Source organism: Oryzias latipes, chromosome 5, assembly GCF_002234675.1.
Source record: "Oryzias latipes chromosome 5, ASM223467v1".
Taxonomy (NCBI): Eukaryota; Metazoa; Chordata; class Actinopteri; order Beloniformes; family Adrianichthyidae; genus Oryzias; species Oryzias latipes.
This window is the reverse complement of record NC_019863.2, coordinates 25,338,025-25,364,726: the sequence shown is the minus strand read 5'-3', so window position 1 is coordinate 25,364,726 and position 26,702 is coordinate 25,338,025. Positions and strand designations below refer to the sequence as shown.

Below are 26,702 nucleotides of genomic sequence, written 5' to 3'. Positions count from 1 at the left end.
ACTTGGAAATGTTGTGCTATGATAAAAACACCTCAGTGTCTGGACATACAAGATACAGTTAAATGTGTCTCGGGGCAATGAGTGTTCAGTGCTTCATCATAAAATGCTTTCTTTAAAACTCATGGACGCTTAAACCGACCTTATTCTGTTTCCAGATGCAATGCCAAGTAATGTGAATGATGTCTCAACCTAAATACTCTCAGACCATGTGATTGAAGTGGGGGAAAGGTTCTTCTCATCTAATCTAGACATAAAAATGTTGACCTTTCAGAGATGAATGGTAGGTCACATAGTGTATCTTTGGTGCTATTTTTATCAGCAAAACAGATTACAAAGTCAGCAGTCCTGGTGTCCACAAAAAAACATCACAGTTAAAGGGGTTGCTTCAATTTTAAAGTTTAATTGGGCACTTGTGGACACACATGGAGAAGAGACTCAACAAAAGAGGTTTACAGGATCCTCGTTTGTACAAATTTCTAATGGAAAACGGTGGAACCATTTTACTGGTTGTGTCAAACACCAACATTTTCTCAAGTAAAGTGTCACAATTGTTCCGCTTTAGTTTAACCAAATGTTACTTCATAACCGTTTTCTTAAAGGCGCGGACCCAACAGGAAGTTGGTACCTTGTTTTGCTCCATTTGTGGTCAACAGAGAAATCTGCAGAAGTGATACTCAATGAAAACCTTTGAAGATGCTTAAGAGGAGACAAGAAAGAAAAGGCTGCAAGCTAGAATTTATTAACAGTCACAGAAAATGGTTCATGAATCCAAGGAAGAAGCCAGCTGAAAAACTCCCAAATAGATTTAAGACAGTACAGGTGTTTCACATAAGATTTCTTCATCAGGGTCCAGGAGGAGACCTTAAAAAAAGGCAATCCAGCATTTAAAAACACAAAACATTCTTACTACAAAAGCTTCATGTCTGCAAACAGACACTTAAAATGGCTTCAAGATAAGCAAAAAACTGCCTTTTTAACATATCCAGCTGGGGTGCCAGCATGTTATTTCTTCAAGTCCAGTTTCTATAAAATCACACCTCCACAAATCACCCTTTATTCTGAGCCGCTTTGCTCCGATCATAGTCAGCAGACTTGCTCCTGGTTTTACTGACTCTGGCAGACCGTTGAGCCACTCTTGGCTCCCGCGGCGGCCTTCTTGCGCCTCTTGTTGAGCAGAGGGTTGCTGGACGTGTCGAGATCCTTGATCTTCACCTGATCGTAGTCCACGCGCATGGTGGCTAAAGCACTGGTCATCTCCTCCTGTGAAAGATGAGACAGAGGATCGGATGTAGTGTGTCTTGTTCTACAATTAATGATTCATAGCACTGAGGTATGTCTGTTACATATTTGAAACACATTTTTAAAAGACGGTTTGGATTCAGCTTCAGCTGATTATTTCAGCACAGCTTGTATAGCATAACTCAATAGGTAACAACCCCAAAACTAACAAGAGTTTTATCTGGTTCCTGTACTCAACACAATATTACATATTTGGTGGTTTATTGAGCTGGGAACAGTTTCCTGGCAACAGGTGATAATATTAGTAATTTACTGTCCCCGACATGTTTGTTTTATTTAAATTTTAAATTTTTATAGAGGTCTTTAATGAGGAATAATAGCAATGATGAAATGCAATACTTGTGAGCAGTAAAGGTTTGTATGCACACATATTGCAACTGCTTACGCTAACATAAAACAAAAGATTACCAGTTTTTAGTATTTTTATGCCGGAAAAGACAACAAACATGTTTTTTATTGGATGATTCCTCCTTTAAGGGCACTGCAAAGCTTTGGACAACCCAGAAGGAGCGCAGATTGATCCGTCTGGCAATATATTTATGAGCAGGGTGAAAGGTCCAGCTGCCACTGAATCGGAGCTCAAAACAGGCCTCTGACATGTTTTCTCAGGTGTCAGCTATGGTCCATACAGAGTTTCCCCCCCTGAACCCTCTAGTTTTAGTCAGAGAAGAAGAGGCTGAAAAGCCCCCCCCCCTCAGAGAAGCTGGCCTGACATTTTGCTCAGATGTCAAGTGTTCACACAGAGTATGCTGAAAGATTGCGTCCTTTTTCTCTGTGTGCAAGTTCTGATAGATTTTTGCAATGCAGCAGACCTATTGCATAAACGAGCTGCACATTGTGCACGTATCATTTAGGAGAAAAGCCCCTTCATACCTTATCGCTTCAAACTTGCACCTTCAGTTGTGTTGTGAAGGAATGCATAATTCTACTCATCGTTGATGGTAACAAAGGTCATTGCATAACAGGGATATTTTGTAAAGAATTGTGGAAGGAGCAGCAATGTGACTCTGTGCGAACAAACATTGTTATGTCTTTGTTTAGGTCACAAAGATCTGGAGCTAAATAAACTGTGATATTGGTTCATTTTAAAAAACAAATATTTAAAAATGAAAGTCAACTTTTAACCTTAAAATAATAACTTAATATGGGTTTGTTTTAAAACAGTGTCCCTTTTAAATGTTTTATTCTATAAGTTGTATCACTTGACATTTCATCTTTCAGTTTTTGCTTTTTACAGTTTTCCGTTATCATAAAAACATTTTTTAAGCCATTCGTTTAAAAAGACTATTTTGGCCTTTAAAACTAGTTCTTTACGTAGTTTCTGACCCTATGAGGGACGGGACATTGGATTATAAAGATATGTTATACAATTCTTTTTTTTATTCTAAGAAGTATTATCTCTTTCCCTGTTTGAACATTGAAATTCTGTAAATCAAAGGGTAACATTTTAAAATGAATTTCTAATTGTAACTATTTCCATTTTAGCAACATATTTCCATTTGCTGAATTTACAGGAACAAAATTGGGGTTTACAACTAAATGATTGCCAGAAAACATATGCATGTGGTCATGAGAGCTTTTGGATGGTTCACCACTTATCTACCTGGCCTAAAGTTACATTATGAGCAAATTACCGCAAGAACACTTTGTCAAGTGTAAAGTACTTCAGACGAGTGTGACGTTTTCAGTTGGCACAAAAAATCTAATAGGCCTATTTAAACCTAGACCCCCCAAATTAAGATAAAAAATTGAAACAAACAAATAAAGTTGTACACATATTAATAACTTTCAAAAAATCTCTGAATCTGACAGCAGAAATTCTGAAAACAAAACGTTTTGCATTTTAAAAGAACATATAAAAACAAAACATTAAAGGCACCTCTTTTTAATCTTAGTATAAGTGAAGATTAAAACTCTAGTTCATTACAGTATAAGTTGTCAATTTAACTCAATAAAAAATATTAGTTCTTTCAGGCTCCAGAAATGACCACCAGGAACAGCAAGGACAGCAACTCTGGGAACTTCTGCCCTCTGGTGGCAAATGAGGGATCATCAAGATCATAATTGTAGGCTGGTTGCTTCTTTACAGTCCAGACAGGACAACTCAAACATAAAATTCCATTTTCAATTCAATCAAAATTTAGTGTTCATTGTTTAAAAAGTAACAGAAAATAAAAATAAATAAATGTATTCCACAGCTATGCAAAAAAACAAGATCCTGGAACCTTTTTGGAAAAAAATATGAATCCATGATATGTGAATTAAAAAAATACAGTAGTTTAAAACTTCATGAAAACAAAGAATAATTCAAATACAGGGGGGTATCCTAGAAAGCAAGATTAAACTACGCTGACTTTTACCATGAACTCTGGCTGAAATCCGCCTGAACTTGCTTGCTCTGGGTATGTCGGTTCCAAAAGACCGGATGCGAGTTGGCGTAATTACGCTCGACTTGGTAACCCTGGGTTAATGCGCGTGCACAGCAGGTACATAAAGGCATTCTCAATGGATCGCCGATTTCCGGAGTCACCATGTAAATGTGGCTGCTTCATCAGCCAAAGAAAGAGTTTCTGCTTGGAGAAAAATAATGGACAGAGTAAACGCATGAGTTTCTGATCTTATTTCCAATTACATTGTGATGTACATATGTATACAACTTATAACACTTAAATGAATTGATTCAATTGGTAACAAGTAATTGAGTTAAATTTATTCAAACTAATTTCTTACGTCTATAAAACTCAATAATTTTTTATACAACTCAAATTTACATATTTATCTAACTAAATGTCTTTTTACTCCAATTCAATTAAATGTTTTTCCATATTAATTTATTGTACTTCTTGAACTCTCATATGTCTAAGTTAGAGGCTGCAGATGTTCTCATTTTTATAAAATTAAACAAAATGCTACAATGTGGATTTACAATATATACTAAGCATTTAATTATCATGACTCTAACTGTGACTTCAGTTCTTTTATCACACTGCTGCATTAGGGCTGCTAAATAATCTCATAATCCTCTCCCTCCCTCTCACTCATGGTGCAGAAAAAATTAAACATAACAGTACAAATAACTCGGCAAAACAAAGTAAAACAAGTAAACACATTTGGTCAAAAACCCACACTTAAACCCAAATCCGTCCAGACAGGCAAAGAGAATGATATCCCACAATTCCTTGCGGTGCCGAATGAACAGCAGCACCAAAGTTACACCAACTTAATAGAATTAATTTGAATGGAAGTAAAATAAATGTCTGATAACTACATGTTATTTTTAAGCTGACTTAACTAAAAAAATGATTTATCTTAACTGAAGCAAATAATTAAGTTAGATTAATGTAAAAAAAGGTTTATCTGTCCAACATCCATAAGTGGTCTTATCACCCTCTCATGGTAGAAAAAGTATTATCTGAGCTTCTTCATCCACTAAATCATCTTCAAATAGACACACCATGCTGCTTCACCTCTCTGAAAACAAACTAACCTTCAACTAAACCTGCTCCAGACCAGGTTATGTTCAGAGCATGAGTTGCTAGGGAGCTAAGGATACCCTGAACATACCTCTGTTTTTGGAACCGAAAACATATTTTTTCACTTTGGCTTTTAACTGAGTTGGGATCCGGACCTATTTTATGTGTTTTATGCTTTATATTTTTATGTGCTTTTATTAATTTTTGTATTGTTCAGCACTTTGGTGAACCTTGTTCTGTTTAAAGTGCTTTATAAACAAACTAAGGCTCATGTTCAGGCTCTGTCCTGCAACCTGTGACGCTACTTCGTCACAGTTGAGTTGAGCTGAGGTTATCCGCATCCTTAGCCTCAAACTTACCGTGGTAACTCACATAACCGGCTTTCTGGAATACCCCCCAGATGCATGAAGAAGTGGGTAACAACAGCATCATATCAACAACAAGGAACTCTCATTTATCTTTTAGAAAATCCTAAAAACAGTATCTTTGTTACTACAGAGCTTCTAGATCTAGATCAATGGAGAAAAATGCTTTAAAAAAACAAAACAACCCAAAACATAAATCTATTGTATTGGCTAATGCTCGTGTTTAGGTTTTAGGACTCAAGGCAACTAACTACACAAAACTGAACTAAAATGTTTCCTCAGCCTTTTCAATATAGCGACTTCAAATGTGGAGAAATTGAATCAGCCCCAGTTTGGCAAAACTTCTCCAAAGTGGGTTCAAGGCAATAATGGAAATTTAAAAGTTTAAAGTCTTGAAATTTTCAGCAGTTTCTGTTTTAAAGAAGTCTACATAGTGACCAAAGGAGGGGGAATTACTGCAGATCCAGTTTTATCCATGTGTGATTTCGATTTATGTCTATGAAACAGCAACCCAGAGAAAGAGATTGATGTTTTCAGATATGCATTTTTCTAAGAAGTAGAAATTACTTCTTACACTAACGCACACATAAATACACCCCTACAAAATAAAGGTATAAAAGAAATTACAAATGTCACTGGTATCTGTGAGATGAAGAATCCAGAATTTGGTCATTGCAAGGCAACCTTGCCTCTAAAACAATGTCTGAGTTCCAGCAGCTGAAACCTTTCAGGCTAAGACAAAACATAAAATGCAACAGAAACACGCGATGAGAGCATGTGAGCGTTTCTGGGACGTTTCTGACCTTCACATCCTCCCACATCTCTCTGTCTTCCGTCAGGACCCGGGTGGTGTGAAGGGGAGTGGATGGAACCATCATGGACTGCTGAGGCGTGGAAAGAAATATAAACACGGATGAAGGCACAGAGACAGGGACAGAAAGACAGGAAATGAGTTAAACTAAAAAAATAAAAACTTGCATTGATCCAGGGGTGGTTCATAAACTGTGTGATGGTCATCCTCTCACTGGGGTCTGTTTTCAATAACTGGTGGATCAAATCTTTTGCTAAAAGCAAAGAAACCAATGTTAGTGGCAACAAGACACATTAAGATGGAAAGATCTCATAAACGACACAGAGACTGAGTGAAACAAGCAAACTTTAGATGAGTAAACACAAACAATCTTGTCTGTCAAAGTAACAAAGCTATAATAAGTTCAATATCTGCTGCAAGTGAGATCTAATCTGACCAGATGATTGGTAACTTCAATAATGTTTTGATCGGAAAAGGTAAAATAAGGCTAGTGGGCCAGCCGGTAAATTTGCAGAAAACCACAGTTTGCAGACTTGTGGTTTCTTGTGTGGTTGCAGGCCTGGAAAGAATGTCATAGCTGCATCACTGAATAACTTTGAAAACATGCAGCCCAGAAGCTGACCTGCAGTTAATAATTCAACTTTTTTTTTTTAAACTCTTTTTGAAACATTGTCAACATTTTATTTATGGACTGCAGGTAGCCAGAAACTCTGTTATTGTTGAGAAAATGTTATAAATTGTTGCCTTAAATATTTGGGTATACAACATAGAAACAGTGACCTTTAAATATGTGTGGCTTCTATTTAAAGATAAATCTAATGAAATGCCATTAGAGAGTAGAAATGCAGCTTTGAGAAAAATATAGCATTTTCTTTCCATTGGCATATATACATTTAGGGTTTCATTAGCATAAGCTAAGAAAATGTAACGTTAACATAAATGAACCCCAGAAAGAGCTTCTTATGAGATGAGTACAATTAAAAGATCCGAAAGCCCTTCATGCCTGAAATGATTTCCAATTACTGTTTATTACAATGTTTATTACAATGTTTATTTTGTTCAATTAAGTGAAGTCCAGAAATAAATGGAACGCTGCAAGGTAGCCAAATATGGCGTGAAGAGGTTGAAAGGAAACATTCTTTAAAGTTTGTCTGGGGTTAGAAAAGGAAACATCCTGGACAAGCCCCTTGAGCCAAAAAGCAAGCATACCCGACTGATATTGAAACAGCAGTAGCATTAGTTTTTCAGGAAAGTTAGTATTTTTTTAGAGCTTTCTTGAAAAACACAAATTGATGCAAGACAACTTACAAGTTAAACTATGATTGCAGCAATTTCAAGATGAATACAAATGAGAAATAAAAGGACATTTTTCTATATCCTCTTTTTTTAGTGTGGTCATGTTTTTAGCAATTCTTTTGATTGACTGTGCAGTCCTTCCTCGAACCCCGCCCCTTTTTTTATTCAAAACAGAATTGAGGCTCTGATTCTCCTTTAAATGCAAAGATTAGAGCTGGAATTCCCATTTAATGAGCTATAAATTCTGGATTCACAAAAGCTGATATGGCGATAACAATAAATGTTTGATCTATTGTGTTGGCCCAGTGTTCATTTTACTATTATATTAGCACTCTTGCCTCACAGCAAGAAGGCCCCGTGACTCCGAAAGGGTTAATATGGGTTCAGAAAATGGATGGCACATACTTATATAGTGCTTTATTACAGTTCTAGAAGACCCAAAGTGCTTAACAGCACCATTCACACACTGTACTGCCTAATACTGATGCCAAGCTATGACCTTCAGGAGCATCCATTCAATGCAGGGTTGGGTGTCTTGCCCAGGGACACTTCGGCACGTATGTGCAGGGCAATTCAACCTCTGTACCAAACCTGCCGCAGAGTTATTCATATTTTCCATCTTAATCTCTGCATCAAATCGCTGTTGATTTTTAAACCAGGGTGCATTTCTGTAGGTTTCCATTGTGTGTCTGGAAGATGTTTATTATTATTATTATTATTATTATTATTATTATTATTATTTCTTTCGATTTTTTTTACATCCATTATCTTTGCAAGATGCTGCTAAAATGCCTGCTATGAGTAACTCTCGATTAACTTTGGAGAGTCAAACAATTCTCATTATCCTCAGCATTTCATGGCATTGTTGACCTTGTGTTGATTCTGCATATGATAAATACAGCTTCATTCTTTCATTGAATTATTCATTCATAATAAATTTATTGTAAATTAGAGGGAATTTTGAAATGTAAAGGTAAATGTAGTAAAAGTGAAATCAGGCTGACACTGTTGTGCATCAGATGCCTTCCCCTGTTACTAATCAGCCTTTACCCTAATGTACTGAAGCTAAGGCAGAGTAGTTTTTTCATAGTCTGAACTCATCCAGCTGTCATCCCACAATCCCCTGCACCTACCCATGAACTGCCAACCTTCATCTCATGTTCTCTTCATCACCTCCACTGTGACTGGACAGATTTTAGAAAAAAAATTCTCCAGGCTTTGACCTCAAAACATTACATTTTGTGACAATTGCTTATTTTGTCTGATCTCAACACAGTGGAAACTTACATAAATGCACCCTGGTTTAAATGGTAACAGATCTGTGTAGAGATTAGGCTGGAATAGATGAGTAATTCTGTGCTTTGAAGTGCTCCGTTGACAGAAAAGATCACTCTCTGCAAATCTGGTGTCCTCAATAAGAGTCACCATTTAAGACTTAAAAAGCACCCAAAAAAGTGTGTCCTACTTCTGCAGCATTTAATGCAAACTATAGCGAGTCTTCTGTGCAGAGCAGTTGAGTTAGTGTTGTGATGCATGCATGTGAGGGGACTAAAGTTCAGAAGACAGGAGATGATATGTTCACCTTCTTGTGACACCTCAGACCATTCCGGTTTGGGGAATTCATACTGGCCCATCCGGATTCTCCTCTTCATCCCCGGAGAGATGGCCTGACCGGTGTTGGAGTAAAATGGAGGGAACCCACACAACCTGCACACGCAGCAGTGTGGTGAGGCATAGGTAGCCACTGCATAGATGTTACCCACACTTCCTTTGAGCCCATCATTCGACAGGATGCATCAAACAAGCTTCAGTACTTACAGGATGTACATGATGACACCCAGAGACCACATGTCGCACGACTTGTCATATTTCTCCGGTCCCAAGACCTCAGGAGCTTAACAATATTTCACAAAAAATTTTTTTATGAAACGGTTAAAATGAATCAACAACTTTGCAAATATTATGAAAACTCTCCATCAATCCATGCACATTTTCCGTCAGCAAATGTTTCAGGACAGAAAAAGCAGCTCACCAACGTAGTAGGGTGTGTAACAGGGCGTCTGCAGAGGGTTGTGCAGGGTTGTCTCCTTGGCGAAGCCAAAGTCTGTCAGTTTGAGGACTGCGTTTTTCTGTTTGGAGGTGTACAGCAGGTTCTCTGGCTGCGCCGGGACACAGGAGAGGAGAAGGAGCGAGTTTACATTTCACGATCAAAATCCTCCTCTTTGATTTGTGATTAGAGTGCTGACCACCTTGACATCCCTGTGTGCAATGTTGATGTTGTGGAGAAACTCGATGGCTGTGCCAATGTCCTTCATGATCCCTGATGCCTCTGGGGGGGGAAGACAGACAAACAGTCTCTCAAACCAGACGGATTCTTTGAAATATTGCAAAACAATAAATAAAGAGAATGTTTGTAAGATTTGTTGTAGTTAACTTGTAGGAATCGCTTTTGCTGCTGGAACGCCTCATGCTGCCTCCAAATGTCTCATTCTTGTTCTTCTCTAAAAAAAAGGTATCCTCACCTTTTTCAGTGAAGGCCTGGTCCCCTCTGGCTTGGATCCGGCTGAACAGCTCTCCTCCCTCCATGCTAAAAACAAAAAAAAAAAAAAAAAAACCCTTACAGGTCACACCACAGAACAGAAGACAGTTTTCACTCACTTAAGAAAAAAACTAACAAAACACATTTACAAGTTATTCAAAGAAATAAACATATCTGCCTTTCATGCTAGAACTGTTTGACTTTGTTCCATCTTTTAAAGACAACAAGAAGAAAATACGTCATTGTCTTCTTCTAAAAAACAGATTCCAGATTTTATTACAAAGATACATTTAAGCCAAACATAAGTTTCACAGTGGAGGGAATAAGTATTTGAACCCTTGCTCATTTTGTACGTTTGCCCACCTAAAAATAAAATTAACAGTCTGTCATCTTAATGGCAGGTTAATTTGAACAGTCTATGAATCACACACAAAAAAAATAAATAAAAAAAAAAAAAAAATCAAGAAATCCACTTGCATTTCACTGAGTTGAGGTTGTGATTGTGATTCATACAGACCAGTTAGACTCTCTTAATCAACCTGTTAGCTGCACTGAAGACATCTGTTTGGACTACTCACCTGTAGAAAATACACCTGTCCACAGAATCAATTAGTCAGACTCCAAACTCTCAAACAGAAAGACTAAAGAGCTTTCAGTGAATTTAATGGGGAAGACTGTAAACCTTCACAGCAAGAAGCTTGGGGTTAAGGTTGCAACTGTCGGTGCAATTGTGCCAAAATACACAATGACCATCAATCCAGCTATATCCACCTGGGGCTCCAAACCAGATCTGGCCTGGTGGGGTTTTTATGATCATGAGAACAGTGAGGAAAAAGCCTAAAACAACACAGCAGGAGTTAATTGATGATCTCAAAGCAGCCGGAACCACAGCCACCAATAACAGTTTAACACTTTACGCCACAGTGGTTCAACGTTCTGCAGTTTTGGCAAAGTTCCCCAGCCTACAAGGCACAAGTCCTCGCCTGAAGTTTGCCGATGAACACCTTCTTGATTTGGAGAGTGATTGGTAGAAGGTGCTGTGATGAGACAAAGATGGAGCTCTTTGTCATCAACTCAGCTTGTGTCAGGAACTGGTGGTGGAGGACCCAAAAATGCAGGAGACCAGGCTTGGTGACAGAAAATAAAACATTTAATAAACAAACTGAAACATGACAAAACCATGGGGAGCAACAATAAGATGGCAAAGCAAAAAAACAGCAGATGACCTGACGAGGATGAACCTTAAATAGGCTGAGGCAATTAACTGAACTGAAGACAGCTGTGGATCATGAACCTGAAACTGCTGTGACTGACAAAAAGGAAACCAAAAACATGAACAAGAACAAGAACAACAAAACCAAACGAAACCACAGAATCCTTAAAGCTTGCCGTGTTTGGAGGAAGAGAAATGCTGCCTCTGACCCCAAGAACACCATCCCCACTGTCAAAACACAAACATGTTGCTTTGGGGGGGTTTTACTGCACAGCGCTACTTTAATGTGTCAATGGGAAAGCGGAGCCGTCGAATCCTGAGTGAGAACGTGTGTGGAAGGGTCTTCCAACAGGATAATGACCAAAACCTACAACCAAGTCAAACAAAGGATGGGTGAAGAAGCATATAAAGGTCATGGAGTGGTCCAGACAGTCTACAGACCTCAGGCGTATAGTAAACCTCTGGAGGGAGCTGAAGCTAAGAGCTGCCAAGCAGCAGCCACCAAATTTGAATGATTCAGAGTCATTTGCAAGGAAGAGTGGACCAAAACTCCTCCTGATATGTGCAGAAACCTGCTTATCGACCACAACGAACATCTGTCCTCAGTGCTAGCTAATAAAGGTTTAGCCAAAGTCAGCCCTTTTCCATGAAAGTGATGGGGTGAAAAATACAAATAATAGAAGTTAAGAGAGTTTAGTGGGAATAATTCTGTATTCCTTTATTTATTGTAGTAAATTATCATAGTTCTGTAGACTAATATGACCAGTTGTAGATAGAACCATACAACCTAACTAGATGCATTACTAGTACGCTACAACAAACTGTTATGGTCAAGGAGGGACAAATGCAAGCATGACAGATTGATGAGCTCCACACCCATTAACCTCTGACCCCATGATACAGGAAGCAGCTATGTATCTCTCTCCATGTGTGTACACATGCACGCATGACAAGGTCGCTGCACACTGAACAACACAAACAGCTGCTGTGTAAACACACCAGTGACTGTTTAAAAACTCCCACAAGCAGGCGGTGTAGTTCTTCAGCAGCTCTGTTGCTTTTCTTTTCCCATTTCAGCAGCAATATTTAGTTTTTTTGCAGTTTGAACCAAATCAGTAAAAAAAGTCCAAAGTCTAGAAACAAGCATGTGTCTTCAGGAGGAAAAAGAATAATCTTTTTAAAATTAGTTTCAACACATGATCCTAAGCAGAACCACTTACGGATCCCACCTTCAGTATGGACCACTTCAGTGTCTAATCTGCTCTTTAGCTCGTCTGAACATTCATGTCTCAGTCACAAAGATCAGGGAAATGAAGACAAAACCAAGCTTTTGTTCGTTTCCACATGAAGTGGAAGAAATATTTTAGATGTAATAGATAACAGAAAGTATCACATCTAAAATTAAAACAAAAGTAGTACAAAAGAAAACAAATTTAAGGGTATTGAACACGAAATACCTCATAATAAATGAAATAAAACAAACTCTCCAGATGAAGACGCAGTAACAGAAATGTCAAAAGTTTAATGCATACTTTTTTTATATTATTATTATTGTTATTATTTGTGTAAGTGCATTAAAACCAACAGTGCTAATACTGAAAACAGAAGGAGCTTGTTGGAAATTAACTTTGGTTGTTTCAGTTCTAAATTCTGTCACATAAACAACATTATTTGTTTATTTTTCTTAAATTAAAAATTGTATTTTTGGAACAGAAAACAAGCAAATATATAAACCATCTCCTACAGTTAAGAGATTGTTTCAGAAAATTTTAGAAAAAAAATCACGCATTAACAAATTAGTTATTTTTCCTAAATACCATAATTATTCAAACTCTTTAAAATATATATTTATCTTTAAAGAGTTACCTTTTTGGACTCGGTTAGACCTATAACTCTGTTTCGCAGGCCTGTGTCTACCTGCCACAACATAGACAGACTTTGTTTTGTATTAAAAAGTAGTCTTTTCCATTAAAAATTAGTCCTAGTAAAATTCAGCTTTTATTTCTAAGTCTGGTATATATATATATATATATATATATATAAATAAACAAAAACAAAAACTAAGGACTTCTCCATCATAGAATAAATTAGCTGATAATGCCTCTGAGCTCTGTGGTATGGAGCAGTGGTCCCCAACCTGTTTAATGTCAGACAATATTTTCATGGAGTTTGCGTTTATTATTTTTCAACTTTGGTTTCTGAAAATCATATTTTTCACATTAAAATGCCACTCCTAGAAATTATTTTTTTTTTAAATCTGAAAGGATTAGCAGATTTTTTTATCATCATATTTTTTTTACGTAAACCCTGATTTATTGTTTATTTTCTTTTAACACAGAGGAACATTTTCTGTTCTCGCATTTCTTGACAGATACCTTCCTATTTCTCCTTTGTTGAAGGAAAATCCTTAAATGTATGTTTTGCAAGTTTACTCAAATCAGCAACTTTATATGATTGAATCTTCATTCTCTGAAAAATAAAAAATAAAATAAAATAGGTATCTATCCTGTCTTCATCATGTTGTCCTGCCCTTTGCATTTGCAGACACGTGTCTCATAACAGATGTTCCAGTGATTACACATTTATTTATCTGTTTTCTTTTATATTGATGTAGGAAGTAATAAGATGTTAGTTTTTCAGTTTGGTTCTGCTGCAGGTTTCTTCCAGTTCTTTCTTTTAAAAGGACACTTTCTTCAGACAGTTTGGCCTTGTTGACATAATCTGGATTGGATTATAACAATCGACAAAAATAAAGCTCCATGTTGATTTTTTTCTTGTTTTTAAGTAGCACTTTGGGAAATTCCCTGTTGTGAGTTAAACTTTGCACTTAAACACATTGACTGCCAGTAGCAGCTTCATGCTTACATGTTCGTGTTTATTGTTCACATCAATGAAACCTGCTTTTTTTTCTGCGGTATTTTTAACCCTCTGTGTATAATTACATGATTTCAAAATGTCCATTCTCAGAACTGTGACTTCAGTGTTAGGTCATACTATGATTCATCACTGTCTACCTTTCTCCGAATTTACTGGAACTTGCAGTATTTGGGCTTCTAAACTAAGAGGATGATACATTTAACCCTCCCTCTTTCCTGAGAAGTATAAAAAAAAAGGACTCTTTCGCTTGTTTAAAAAAAAAAACTACAACTACTGATTTAGAAGAAAGAGGAAGTTGCAATTGAAAGTATCAAGGCCAGGATGTGTAAACTGGTTGTCTTACCACTCCATGATGATGAGCAGACACTTCTTCCCATGATGCATGTTCTCATAGAGATTCAGAATGCGAACGATGTACGGCCCCCCAGAAACCCGCCAGTGAAGCTCAACTTCTCGTCTGGCTTTGGGACTGTCGTACAAAATCTAGAAGAACAATGAGAACAAGCCAACAGATTAGTTTAGGTGCAGCAATAACATCACTGGCTGAAAAAACAAATCCTGTATATAGATTTGCATAAGAAAGAAGATAGTTTGACGTCACCTTTTTATTATTATTTTTTTGTAAAAATAGATGTCAAGCATTCCTTGGCTCAGATTTGTTTCTGATGCATTTCTACATATTTTATTTGCACAGATACTTGTTCCACAAATAGACCGAGCTATAGACTGTTTTACATTTGACTGTAATGAAAATTATCTGAAATGATGATGCTAACATTATTCTTCGACGTGCGTTCAGGTCATCGTAGGATCAAAAATACACACAAATACATAGAAAGAGTTTTTAGACATTTTTTCATTAAAAAAGGACACAAAAGTTCAGCATCCAAAACATGAAGCTCAAAGGGAACTGTGACAGCTCTTTTTTTTAGTTTTTCATGTTTTTATGCTCAGTCAGTTTCTGTCAGTCATTATTCCACCAGGTTTTTAGTTGTAGTCTGTCACACACAACTTCAGTCTGTTGTTTAAATTCACAGCTTTCAGTCGGTCTCTATCATATTTAGTTCAACTTTTTCAAGCTTGAGCTGTAACATGTTTAGGATTAGTTTCTTTTTCATTTTTAAGTAAATGTTCTAAAGTGAAATCCCTTATTTCCTGTAAGGGGCATCGTTCTTCTCCCAGCTGCACTGATTTAAGTAAAGTGACTACAGGGTCACAGGGCTTTTTGGTTTTACTGCCAGCTGTTTTGAGCACCACTCTTCAGCACCTTCATCCGGATTCTTGAAAGAGTTCAGACACCCCTCCAGGATGTGGGTTCATTGGAGCAGGGGGAGGGCGTGTCTTTTTCTCTTGGAAGGACAGATTTAGATCCTCATGCTTCTGCCTCTGGCCTTATTTCATCTGTGCGTATGCTGGGAGCATATCTGCTGAGGGCACTGAATGACAGACTAAACAGACTAAAACCAAGTGAGAGCCGCAAAGTCCCACTTCACAGAAAAATAGAAAAACAACTTTCTATCAGTTACTGTTAAGCAATTTATTTATAAAGTTTTGCTTTTAATTATTTACAATTACTTAATTATACTGATGAATAAATATAGTGTTGAAGTTATAGGCCTATATTTTTCTGTATACAACAATTTAAACTTTTACTTTTCACAGCAGCACAGGAAGTTCCTTTCAAAATAAAATACACCCTGTGTTAGATAAGACAGATCTGCTGCAGCACATTTACAGAATTTGAATTGCAAGAAAACCAAGTCAAACATGACAATTTCTATCACTACGACTTTGGTACGCCATCATCCTTAATCTCCTTTTAATATTGAATATAAACAAGAAAACAATGGGGTAGAATACATTTTCTTATCTATACATTTAAATGTAAATTAACAGCATGTAGACAGTGTTGTGAAACAGAAGATCAGAATATGTGCTTTATGTTCATCAATATGTGCATTCTTTTGTTTACTTATTTGACATGTTAAAAGATATAAAGGACAACTTAACAAAAACACGTTAACCAAAACTACAAAATGTAAATTGTTACTGTTTTGCTTCAAAGCCGAGGAGACACAATGGAGGCATATCGACAAACATTTAGACAAACAAGACTTTTCACTATAATAATTAGGCTTATTATATACAGATCATGCAAACCTTTGAGAACACTGATTTTGATCAAACAACTTTTTTTTTTTAATCTATTGGTGGAACAAACTTGAAATCGGTTGTGTTTGATTTCATCATGACAATGTGGTAACATCAGAGGCTCGATGACAACAAGATTAGAAAATATTGAAAGTTTCTAAAAATGAACACAGCCTCTGACTGCTCATCACAGCTGCAACTTTAGTAAGTTGAGCACACAGGTCCAATTTTAAGGGCTGACTGCTTAACCACTGGGATGCATTTAGCCTTAAACAGGTGCAGCACCTGTGCCCATGCACATGCGCTCACAAACGCCCACGTCAGGCTTCGGCCTTCACACTCTATACTATTTTTGGACAGTGATGAATTGACCTGCTGCTGTTTACAAACCCAAGCTGGAGAATATGATGCGTGCGGATGTTTCACGCTGCTCCACTTTCACATGTAGAAACTTTTACTGTTCTCAGACGCTTAAGGTAGCCTGACAGATTGATGTCCTGGTTCGTTTAGGGAGGAAATAAAAACTCAAGAGGCAGTTGAAAGAAGAAGTTGAGGGTTTCCGCTGGCTTAACTCATCTACTTATGTTGGTAAAATGGCTTGCTTTGAGCTGACAGCAAAGCCGTGGACAGGCTTGCTGCATGCTGTGCTTTTTACAGTTTTATTGCCACAATGAGAGCCCCTTCACTTTGTCACTTGGTTAATTTCCTGCCGTGAATCCATGCAGGTTATAATCACACAGTCTGAAAAACCGCGACAACAAGACTAAAGGGATAAAGCAGCTACAGCTGATGGTTTTAGGTGAGCAGACCTGTAAACCAATCAACCACATCTCTACACTCAAACCAATCTACGGTATCTGCACTTCAGGAAACGCAAGGGCCTGATACTGAGTTCAGAGGCTTACCTCTGCCCAGAACCTTGATACAAACACACATTTTAATTGCTCCAGGTGTTTACACTCTATTAAACATTAGTGGTATGAATGACTTCATAAAAAACAAGGTTTATCTTTATGGCCTTTTCCAGTAAAGGGCTGCTCATAAAGTCTATGCTGAAGCAGGTCAAGTAGGGGTTGTGCAGCTAGCCAGCTCCACAAGTTTGGTTGCTAAGTATTACACTTCCACCAAACCCAGACAATCATAAATACAAGCCAAAAGAAAAAAAACACACATTTCTAACATGTGTTTCCCAAGACCAGAGCACGCTGCAGTCTGCTGACACCAAGCCTCGTCTGAAGTTCAGACACTTTCTCCTGTGTTAAAGGCAGCAGTGGAAATGATTCACACCAGGAGAACTCCCCAATCCTTTGAATAACACAGTTCATCAGCCGCAGCAGAGTTAATGAAGCTGAAACCGCCGCGCCTGCTGATGCCTAACGACAACAACTTCAGAATCACGCCTGAATCAAGGAGAAGTTTTCAAAGCACAATAGAAATTTTACATAAAGTGTCCAACAAAACTAAAATGTATCCACTGACTTAATTTAGCTGTGATAAACTCACTCATGAAAATTTTTCTTTAAGAAATGATGGGTTCTAAAAGGGAACATTAGAGAGCTGGTTAGAGGATAAACAGGTACTGTTAAAGAGAAAAAGCAAGGGGAAACTTCAGGCTTTTGTCTGTTAAATAAAAGGGAAAAACGGGTGGGTCCCATTACAAACCAGACTTGACTCATACGTATACAATTAAATTAACTAAACCATTAGAGATCGACTACAACAAAAATCGTGTCTTGGGTGTTTTTAACATGTTTTTAACAAGCATTGTTCTGCTTAAATGTGCATTTCTAAGTCTTTCTTTAGTCAATTGTTGTAGATTAGGCATAGACAAAAAAAATGCAGTTTGAAAAAGCTTGTAGCGGTGATGTAGAAAGCTAAAGTTGGCAGGCCACAAGCTTCCTGCTGCGCTCCATTCTGATGTATCCACTTGCAGACAAATAGATCCATGTATGCCTTTGTTTTCTTCGTCTGAGCTGATTTGAAACTATACGGCTGACTAGCAGCTACATTGCTTGCCATTATTGTTACTCCGGTATTATTAGTTCGGGGTTGTAAGGCATTGTAAGAGAGTGTAAACAAAGGGATGATGGGAAATGAGGGTAGGTTTACTCTGTGCCAACAGTCCTTCCCACAACTCAGAGATGAATTTTTAATGAACAGCTGCCGCTTTGCAGAAACTATTTCCTAGAAAATGACACAGGTTTTTGAATTTTGGCTAAAAAAAAGCACCAGACCGCAAGGAACGCTTTTACAATAGATTAAAAGATTATCAGAGTGGGATTTTAAAACACTTGCGCGCGCATACAAAAGTCCTTGAGCAAGACACTCAACCCCACACTGCTCCTAGTGGGCATATGTTGGCCCCAGTGCTCGGCAGTGGAGCCGCCATCAATGGGCGACTGTGACTGTGACTGTACAGCGCTTTGGACCTTCTAAGAAAGTAGTGAAGCGCTGTATAAGTATCCGCAATGCCTATATAACTCGTTGAGTATACACCATACACCATTTATGAGCTCTTTCCCCATCCATCACGCCTTTATTTATTTTTTCTACCCAATTTCCTTTAAGATAAAAATATAATACAATGGAAATTATAGTTTACTACAGTTCACGCGTGATCTTCACTACAAACTAATGCGCTTTAAGAAAATTAGAAAAATTAGAAACCCTTTTTTTCAATTTTCTTCCAACAAAGATGGATAGAGCTTATGTGCAAACGTGCAGACGACATCTCTCAATGAAAACGTTCAGTCTTTCTTTGGAGGGAAAATGAAGGCATAGGCCACATGCCTCACAATGAGGAAATGAGACATGACCGCTCTGAACTGTCTGAGGCAAACTGGACATTTCAGAGCCACTGCAGACCAGACAGCGCTTCCTTTTTCCACGTGAAACCAAGAAACAGATTTTTTCAGACCCAACGGCAGTCAGTAAGGGAACACATAAGGCTTATGGGGTTTCTACTCTAAGTCACTGTGACTTAGTGTCGATTTTTACTTACTGAAGCTAAAGTCTATAAGGCTCAGGTAACTCTGTTATGATCAAATTAAGGGGTAACATGATGACAGAGAAATTTGCAGAACAAATACAGGCACTGTGAGTATTCCTGAAATCATTTTGTGTGGTGTAAAACAATGTTAACACTCGTCCGATGGATAAAAATTCAGTTTATGGCATAAAGCTTGAGACAGAATGAATGACTATGTGGCCATCTCAGTAATCATCATCCACTGTAATCTGCTCAGTCGTGATGCTATCAAGCACATTTTCTTTTCTGGACTTCCAGCTGTTATGTTATGGGTTTTTTGGTGGAGGTTTTTCAGAAAGAAACAGAAAAACTCACCGTTGTCATTTAGCTTTTAAGTCATTTTTTACGTTTCCTCGTGTTTTATACACTTTTTCCTTGTTTGCTTTTGCATAAAATGTTGGGGAGGATTTTATTGTGATTACTATTTTTATTAATATCATCTATTTTCTTTACATTACATTATGTGCAGCCATGATGCAGGGGCAGACCTCTGATTGGAAGATCGCCGGCCCATGTGTGGAAGTGTCCTTGAGCAGGACACTGACCGCCACATTGGACCTGGTGGTTATAAATTGGTGCCAGTGTTTGGCAGTGAATCCATCATCAGTGTGTGAATGTGTGTGTGTGTGTGTGTGTGTGTGTGCATTGGTGAATGGAACTGTGATTGTAAAGCATCCTGGGCCTTCTTAGAAGGTAGTAAAGTACTATATTAGTATACAACATTTACCATTTTAATGAAGTTGAATTTGAATATGTATTTTCAGTTTTATTTCATCTTAAGTCTCTTTGAGCAACAGCTCTGCTGCTGGCAGCTCACATCCAGATAGATTACTGTAAGCCTGCAAATCTCTGAGTCCGAGGCCAAGTGTGGACAGGTGACAGGCAAATTACCCCCCCCACACACACACACACACAGACACACCACCTTCCTCTGCTGCATATGAAAGCTATAATTGAGTGGCCGCGTGTTCCTGCATTCGCCTGAGCTAAAAATCCATGTGGGCAGCACATAGACACATATGCAACGGCATAATGTACATGGTCTTACAGCACGTGTGCTGTGTAACTTAGTAAGGTAAGCGCTGTCAAATACGAAACTCCTATTGTCCTTTTTTTTTTTTTTTAATAAACCAATTACCTGAAACCCAAGAAGAATATAAACAACTCTAAAAGCAAGAGTTGTAACAATGAATCGACTTAATTGATGAATCGATTTATATACAATCCAACACATTGATTTGTCTGAAGCAAGTTGGTAATCAAATTGACCTATATCATATTGTTTAAAGGTCTGTTCATAGTTTCAAAATGAAATAGATTGATTATACTAATATTGGAAAATACCATTAAGGCACAGCGGGTTTATTTTACTATAACATAAAAACGTACCATCACAGCGGACACACATGCAACGGCGGCAACATATGATCAAGCCATCATTCCAGCTCAATGTGTGGAAATACTTTGAAATTTTCAAAGACACAAGACCATACAGGGTGGTAGTATCTTCTAATAGTTTGTATTATTTTGATGTGGAAAAAAAACAGTGGGCTGAACTTTAGGAAACTAAATTGTGAATGGATTTGCCATTAATTCTTGTTTACGTATGTGTTTGTACACTTAGTTTGATTATCTTGCAAGAAATACAAGGAATCGTCACCTGCACTGTTCAGAACGCAGGTATTTATGTCTGAGTCTGAATTGTTGGCTAAAGACATCCTGGATAGATTGTAGCTCAGTGAATTGGATCGTTCAAAATGAATCAATCTTGAAAAGTATCGGTAATTCTATACAAATCGAATCGCTGTTGAAATGAAACGCTACACCTCTAATAAATATGTATTAGCAAAGATGACTTTTTTTAAATCACCTTTGAGCTTTAATAAATGCAACACTTTTTGGTTCTTCTGTCCATTCACTTAGTGAATGTCAGTTATCCAAACAAATATTTCTATTATTTCCAAGTACATGTGACACTGAAGTAACTTCCTCATCTGTTTCCTTCTGAGCTGACTGTAATGTTTACTTTGTCATATGGCTGTGTGTTGCTTTAGTCATGCATGCATTTGCAACACCTAAAGAGACTGCATGTGTATGCAATACTATACTATCTATGTAATTACAGCGACAGTCTGCGCTCCGCCGTCCACTGTGTGCGTCAGCTGCTCTCAGAATGGAAAGCTTCAGGACTGTTTTTTTTCACTACCTTCAGCGCGCACTTGACTCCAGTCTTCTTATTGAAGCACTCCAGGACTTTCCCATTGATCCCCAGGCCCAGAACCTGACTGGAGATTTTGTAATCGTCCGTCACTGCGTTGCGTTTTATCTCCAGTTTGGTGTGAACCGGCATGGGGAAGTGTGAGGGCTCGGAGTCCTTGTCGTCCGCCGCGGGACCGGGTGAGTCACCCTTCGTCTCCCCCGTCTCTTCTGGTTGCGGCAGCTTTTCCTCCTTAATATTTCCATTTTGAAGCATGTTCAGCACCTGGGATCTTACAGGGGGAGGTCAATTCTCCAGCAACCCTTCCGGACCAGACCTCTAGCCGCGCCGCATCGGCTCGTCCAGGACTCCAAAGGAAATCTTAGTAAAACTCGCTAAAGTATTTCACATAAAAAAAAAAAACAAGTTTTTCTCTCTTATCGATCAAACCTGAAGTATACGGCTTAAGTAACCTGTCCGGTCAGGAGAGTTCTCCCAAAAAAATCGAAGCGGATCGGTTTACAACAACCGAAAATAAAAGTCCGGTCTGCTGTCTGTGACACTGACAGACCAGCAACTCCGACCTGCAGTTGATCTTGAGTCTCAGTCACTCTCACGTGTTCCTTCAGCTCCTGTCACTGTTTGTTTAAGCCCCACCTTCCTTCCTTTATTCATTCATTCAAGGCGACAGCTTTAAAGGAGCCGGACTCAAACACACTGATCAATTTCTTTTCAGTGGCATTTCATTCATTGCTAGTGATCTGTGGAGGCCAAGAAGTCTCAAATTTAGTTTTTTCAGACTGGTGTAAAAACAAGAAACTTCTAGAAATATCAACTAACTCTCAGAGTATTATTCAAATTGTACTTCAATAAATTCCAGACAATAACACGCATTTTGTATCACTGTTGTGGGAAAAAGGGTTCCTTTGACCCCTTGACATGACACAAATTTTTACTTTGTTGGCATTTTGTGGCCACAAACTAGGTTCTACAAATTAATATTCTGTAGCCATAAATTTTTAAGGAATTAATCACACCAAAGTAGTAATTTGTGTGCACAAAATGCTCACTTGAGGCGACAAAATGTTACAATTTCAAAACAAAAAGTTAATCTGTGCCCACAAATTGTCAATAAAATACCAATTTGTTGTCAATAAAATACCAATTTGTGGCAACAAAATACAAATTAGTGCACACAAAATTACAATTTGTGGTCAAAAAGTATTGTTCTTAGGGAACAATCTACTCATTAACTTTGAATGTCATGTCCAGGGCTCTGTACTTTGACTTTTTTTTTTGGGGTATATTAGTTTGGCATGAGTTTTTATTTGCATCCTGCAGTGCACCAGTCATTAATATGTGTAAACAAGACAAATAAAAACTTTTTGGGACTAAAGTGGCATTTATTATTTTGATTGCATTGGTTGGCTAATGCTGTAGAAGCATCTCTCCCTGAAATTGCTTCTGTGGTGCTACACAAATCAGCGTACTCTGCCTTTTATTAAAAAAGGGTGGTGGTGGGGGGGGGGGGGTGATATTTTTTATTGGATGTTTCTTTTTATGTTGTGTGTGGATGAGACAATCATAAAACTTTTATGAAGGAATTAGGGAACAGTACTGGCTTAACAATACAGAGAAAATTATTTGATAATAGACATTCATGTTATAGCAACAAGTAACAAGAGAAAAAGCAAGTTTGATATGCACTCGATCTAGCCTACTCCTTCCATTCTCTGCTAGTAAAACTATGTTTAAAATGTTTAAAATATTAACTTGGAATATACTTTTTAGCAACTTCTAAAGGTTCAGTAATTTCCTTTAAGTTGGCACTCAGCACATTTACAAAAAAACAAAAAAGAAAAAGAATTCACCCAAGGACAGGGAAAGTTTCCCTGCAGCTGCTCTGACCGTGGAACTGTTATCCTCAGATGACAATGAAGAAATCTTTGAACCTGTTCATGCCCATGAAAAGAATGTTTGCTTTTAACAATGTTAAATGTAATTCTTACATTTTTTGCACAACATTCTTTGAGACTCCACCATTTATCATACATGTGCAAAATTTGTAGTTAATCTTCAAACCTTTTGCATGATCATTGGATGATATTTATTTGTATACCTGCATTACATTTTTTTACAGAAACGACTTGAAATGATCAGTTTTATTTGTTTTAATAACACTCTTTCTTGTAAAAATCTAAAGTATTGTTCTTTAACGCTGGTAACCCAATAACCTATATAGTTTTTATTTATTTTGTTTTTATTTGTTCAACTTTTCTTGTTTTATTCGTCTGTTATATTTACCTGGATGTTTTTAGTCCTTTTGTTTTGTATCCTGTAGTAGTGAAATAAAGTTTTAGGAAGAAAAAAATCATTTCCGCTGGAGTTGCGCACGCGCATTGCTGAGGTTTTCATGGCGGCGCCCGTCGAAGGAAAACATGCAACTGTGACTTCAAACTGGTAAAACTGTGGTGGTGAGTGCAACGTATTATATTAAGTATACACATATTGAAATCCGGGCAGTTATTGTCCGTATCTTGGGAGAATTAACATCTTACAACGTAGGTGCTAACTTTAATTTGAGTTGGCTAGTAAATATTTCGCTTTCCTGGTGGTTGGTGGTTCGACCTTGGCTTTTTTGTTTTTCAATTTTCGTTTTGATTTAACACTTAAATCTTTTGTTTTTTTGTGGAACAATTCTGAACAATAAAAGATTTGGATATTTAAACGTTTGCAAAAATCCAGATAGGAAGCTGAACAACAAACAAAAACTAGCTTAAACGGCGAAATTGTAAAACATCAATAAAAAATAAAACACACCAAGAGAGAGAAGTTAAAGGAAAATACTACAAATGTACCACAATTTACAAAATTTTAAGATTTAATTTTGTGCTCTATCATTTCTGACACCATTTGGAAAGATTTTCTGTGTCAGGGTTGTTTACCTCCAGGCCTCCTGCTGATTATCAGGTTGAGGTGTTTTTCCAACAAGAAGAAGCTGAAAGAGCAGAAACACAAGCGTGACATCGACCGCGTGAGGACTGCAGTCTGAGACCTGTGTTGCAAATCATTCAGAAGGACACACGCACATCAGTAATCTCTGCTTAAAACAGCATGTTGGTTCTTCGGGAAACAGATTTTTGTGGTTTATTTGTTTCAGTTTGACGGAGTCACTGATGTTTCACTAAAATGAAAGCTATCAACAAAGAGGAGACTTTTCACCGTGTCGTGTTGAAGAACGCTTCACCGCACCACTACATGAAAGTCCACCTGTGAGTCTCTGTTCAAGATTAATGTTCTGTCTTTAGTGTCTGCCCAGCTCTTAGAAGGGAACTTCATCTGTATGTTACCACTTGTGTTTAGTGAACTGGAGGATAACTCAAACAGATTGAGTGCAGTAGAGCTGAAACACTTCATCATCGCAGGCCTGAAGAATCTTCATGGAGAGGTGAGATTGTGCACTGAAAAAGAAGAACTCAATTCAAAAATAAGAGCTGTCAGCGCAATGAAGCGCTGAATACCATTATGAATGCATTTCCATTGAAGACCCCTTTAGATGAAAATGGTCTTTTAAACATGTTCTTGGGGCATTTTTCTGATGATGGAGGACATATAATAAGAACATTAATCTAAAAATCGCATTTCAAAGTATGTGTTCAAATAGTTGGGAATCAGAAGCAGACGAAATAAAATGCAGTTTAAAAAAAGGTTGTATTTTTACGTAGAAATTACAATTGGCAGGCCGCATGCCCCCTGCTCCACTCCATTCTGATGCATCCACACACAGTCGAATAGATCCGTGTATGTCTTTGTTTTCCTCGTCCGAGCTGGTATTTGGCTCAAAACTGTACGTCTGGAAAGCTCCAATATTGCTCTCCATTTTTGTTGCACCTTTAATGTTAGGCTGGGGTTGTGAGAGGCTGTAAGCTAGTGGGAGAGTGTTTAAACAGAAGGATGATGGTAGGTTTACTCCATGCCAACAGTCCCACCTGCAACTCTGAGAATTCTAACGAAGTTTTGCTGCTCTGCAGAAATTATGTCCTAGAAAGCAACACAGATTTTTTCACTTTGGCTGGAAAAATCAACGACTGCACTATCACAATGAAAAGTCAACTGGAAACGCTTTTATAATGCTGCTGTTTGCATAAATGTACCTCAGGTTGGAGCAGCGTTGAACTTTGATGTGTTGAAGTATGATGAAGGAAGTCTGACGGCTCTTCTGCGTGTTCACAGCAGGTCAGCCTAAAGGCATAATTGTCAGAATTTCTAATTCACATTTCAAAGTTTGTGAATGTTGTGTTAATTATGCTCTTTTCTCCCCCCCCCCCCCAGTGGTTTAGTGAAACTGTGGAGCTCCCTGACTCTGCTCGGCTCTTATCAGAACCAGAGCTGCGCCTTCAGGGTGCTGCAGGTCAGGAAACATGTTTTCTACATTTGGTGATTGTGAAATAAACCATTTTGTCAGTGGAGCGATCAAATTACTGTTGGTTTTAACTCAAAATGAGAAATCTGCTTACCTGCTATTCAGATGTAAATAAAACTCCCCACTTTGCTCTCAGGTGTCTCCGTTCCTGTTGGCGCTGACAGGAAACAGTCGTGAGCTGCAGCTCCACTGAAGCGGGAGCTGCTTCTGGTTTGAGTGCAGCCATGTGGAGAAACATCATCAAACTCGGTTTGTCTTCTGTCGCGGCGGCTCGTCCTCACAACCGGCTGCTCCACGTCGGACAGCGAGCTTCCCTCACCAAAACGTTCTCCTTTCGCCACGTCGAGCTATTCGCCGAGCTCACAGGCGACACCAACCCGCTGCATGTGGACCCAGCATACGCCAGCACCACCTCCTTTGAGACGCCCATTGTGCACGGCGTCCTCATCAACGGGCTGATCTCGGCCGTGCTCGGCACCAAGATGCCCGGCCCCGGCTGCGTCTTCCTGCACCAGGAGATCCGCTTCCTGGCACCACTTTACGTTGGAGAGGAGGTGCTGGCAGAAGCAGAGGTGTTCAAAATCAAGATGTCGTTCGCCTTCATCTCTGTGAGGTGCTCTGCTAAGGACAAAGTGGTGATGGAGGGGGAGGTCATGGTGATGATGCCTGTGGAGCAACAGCATCAGGGAAAGTGACTGGAGGACATCCAGATGCAGCAGATTTTGGTTTCAAGTTTGGTTTTAAATGAGGTCTAAAGACGCGTGTCAGTCGTCTAGCTGAATTTTTGTTTTTCTTCATTAGAAAAAGTTATTTTTCTAACTTTTCAAGTTTGATCACATTTTAGAATTTGTAATTACACCTCAGCATGCTCTTTGTCTTTTGGTGATTAAAGTTATTGTATAAAAATAACAGGTTAAGTGTTTGTATTGTTCAGGTTTAAAAGTCCCCGAAGTTTCTGCTGCTCAGAGTATCCATGCAGCAGAAATGATGGTTGGAAACAGGATTGTCTGTCAGGAGATGATGGGGTTCG

At 38.3% G+C, this 26,702-nt stretch overlaps 3 protein-coding genes across 5 annotated transcripts; 2 read left to right on the top strand and 1 right to left on the bottom strand.

Annotated features, from left to right (window-relative positions):
• Positions 1-380: 380 nt before the first annotated feature.
• LOC101159256 (MAP kinase-activated protein kinase 2) lies at positions 381-21,889 on the bottom strand. Of its 2 annotated transcripts, none has more exons than XM_023955139.1 (10): positions 21,259-21,889; positions 14,217-14,356; positions 9,767-9,831; positions 9,494-9,573; positions 9,277-9,403; positions 9,063-9,138; positions 8,827-8,951; positions 6,116-6,201; positions 5,941-6,021; positions 381-1,260 (listed from the first exon to the last, which is right to left on the bottom strand). In XM_023955139.1, exons 1-10 carry the CDS (start codon positions 21,523-21,525, stop codon positions 1,105-1,107), a joined length of 1,203 nt encoding a protein of 400 aa, XP_023810907.1. In that variant the 5' UTR covers positions 21,526-21,889; the 3' UTR covers positions 381-1,104. The 2 variants fall into 2 exon arrangements, with proteins under 2 accessions (XP_023810907.1, XP_023810908.1); XM_023955140.1 differs by having other exon boundaries at positions 5,941-6,018.
• Positions 21,890-22,831: 942 nt separating this feature from the next.
• rpp14 (ribonuclease P/MRP subunit p14) lies at positions 22,832-26,581 on the top strand. Of its 2 annotated transcripts, none has more exons than XM_011475347.3 (6): positions 22,832-23,723; positions 24,220-24,521; positions 24,613-24,697; positions 25,409-25,485; positions 25,582-25,660; positions 25,809-26,581. In XM_011475347.3, exons 2-6 carry the CDS (start codon positions 24,439-24,441, stop codon positions 25,863-25,865), a joined length of 381 nt encoding a protein of 126 aa, XP_011473649.1. In that variant the 5' UTR covers positions 22,832-23,723; positions 24,220-24,438; the 3' UTR covers positions 25,866-26,581. The 2 variants fall into 2 exon arrangements, with proteins under 2 accessions (XP_011473649.1, XP_004069115.1); XM_004069067.4 differs by having other exon boundaries at positions 22,834-23,723; positions 24,410-24,521.
• LOC101155024 (hydroxyacyl-thioester dehydratase type 2, mitochondrial-like) lies at positions 25,897-26,367 on the top strand. The gene has a single exon (XM_004069216.1). The coding sequence runs from the start codon at positions 25,897-25,899 to the stop codon at positions 26,365-26,367; it is 471 nt and encodes a 156-aa protein (XP_004069264.1).
• Positions 26,582-26,702: the final 121 nt, after the last annotated feature.

Excerpts from the sequence above, each read along its gene's own strand:
- LOC101159256 (XM_023955139.1), bottom strand. The coding sequence starts at position 21,525 with ATGCTTCAAAATGGAAATATTAAGGAGGAAAAGCTGCCGCAACCAGAA. Across the intron at positions 9,574-9,766 it reads CCAGGCCTTCACTGAAAAAG|AGGCATCAGGGATCATGAAG; the intron begins GTGAGGATACCT and ends TTCCCCCCCCAG. Across the intron at positions 6,022-6,115 it reads TGAACCACCCCTGGATCAAT|CAGTCCATGATGGTTCCATC; the intron begins GCAAGTTTTTAT and ends TCCACGCCTCAG.
- rpp14 (XM_011475347.3), top strand. The coding sequence starts at position 24,439 with ATGAAAGCTATCAACAAAGAGGAGACTTTTCACCGTGTCGTGTTGAAG. Across the intron at positions 24,698-25,408 it reads TGAAGAATCTTCATGGAGAG|GTTGGAGCAGCGTTGAACTT; the intron begins GTGAGATTGTGC and ends AATGTACCTCAG. Across the intron at positions 25,486-25,581 it reads CTTCTGCGTGTTCACAGCAG|TGGTTTAGTGAAACTGTGGA; the intron begins GTCAGCCTAAAG and ends CCCCCCCCCCAG.
- LOC101155024 (XM_004069216.1), top strand. The coding sequence starts at position 25,897 with ATGTGGAGAAACATCATCAAACTCGGTTTGTCTTCTGTCGCGGCGGCT.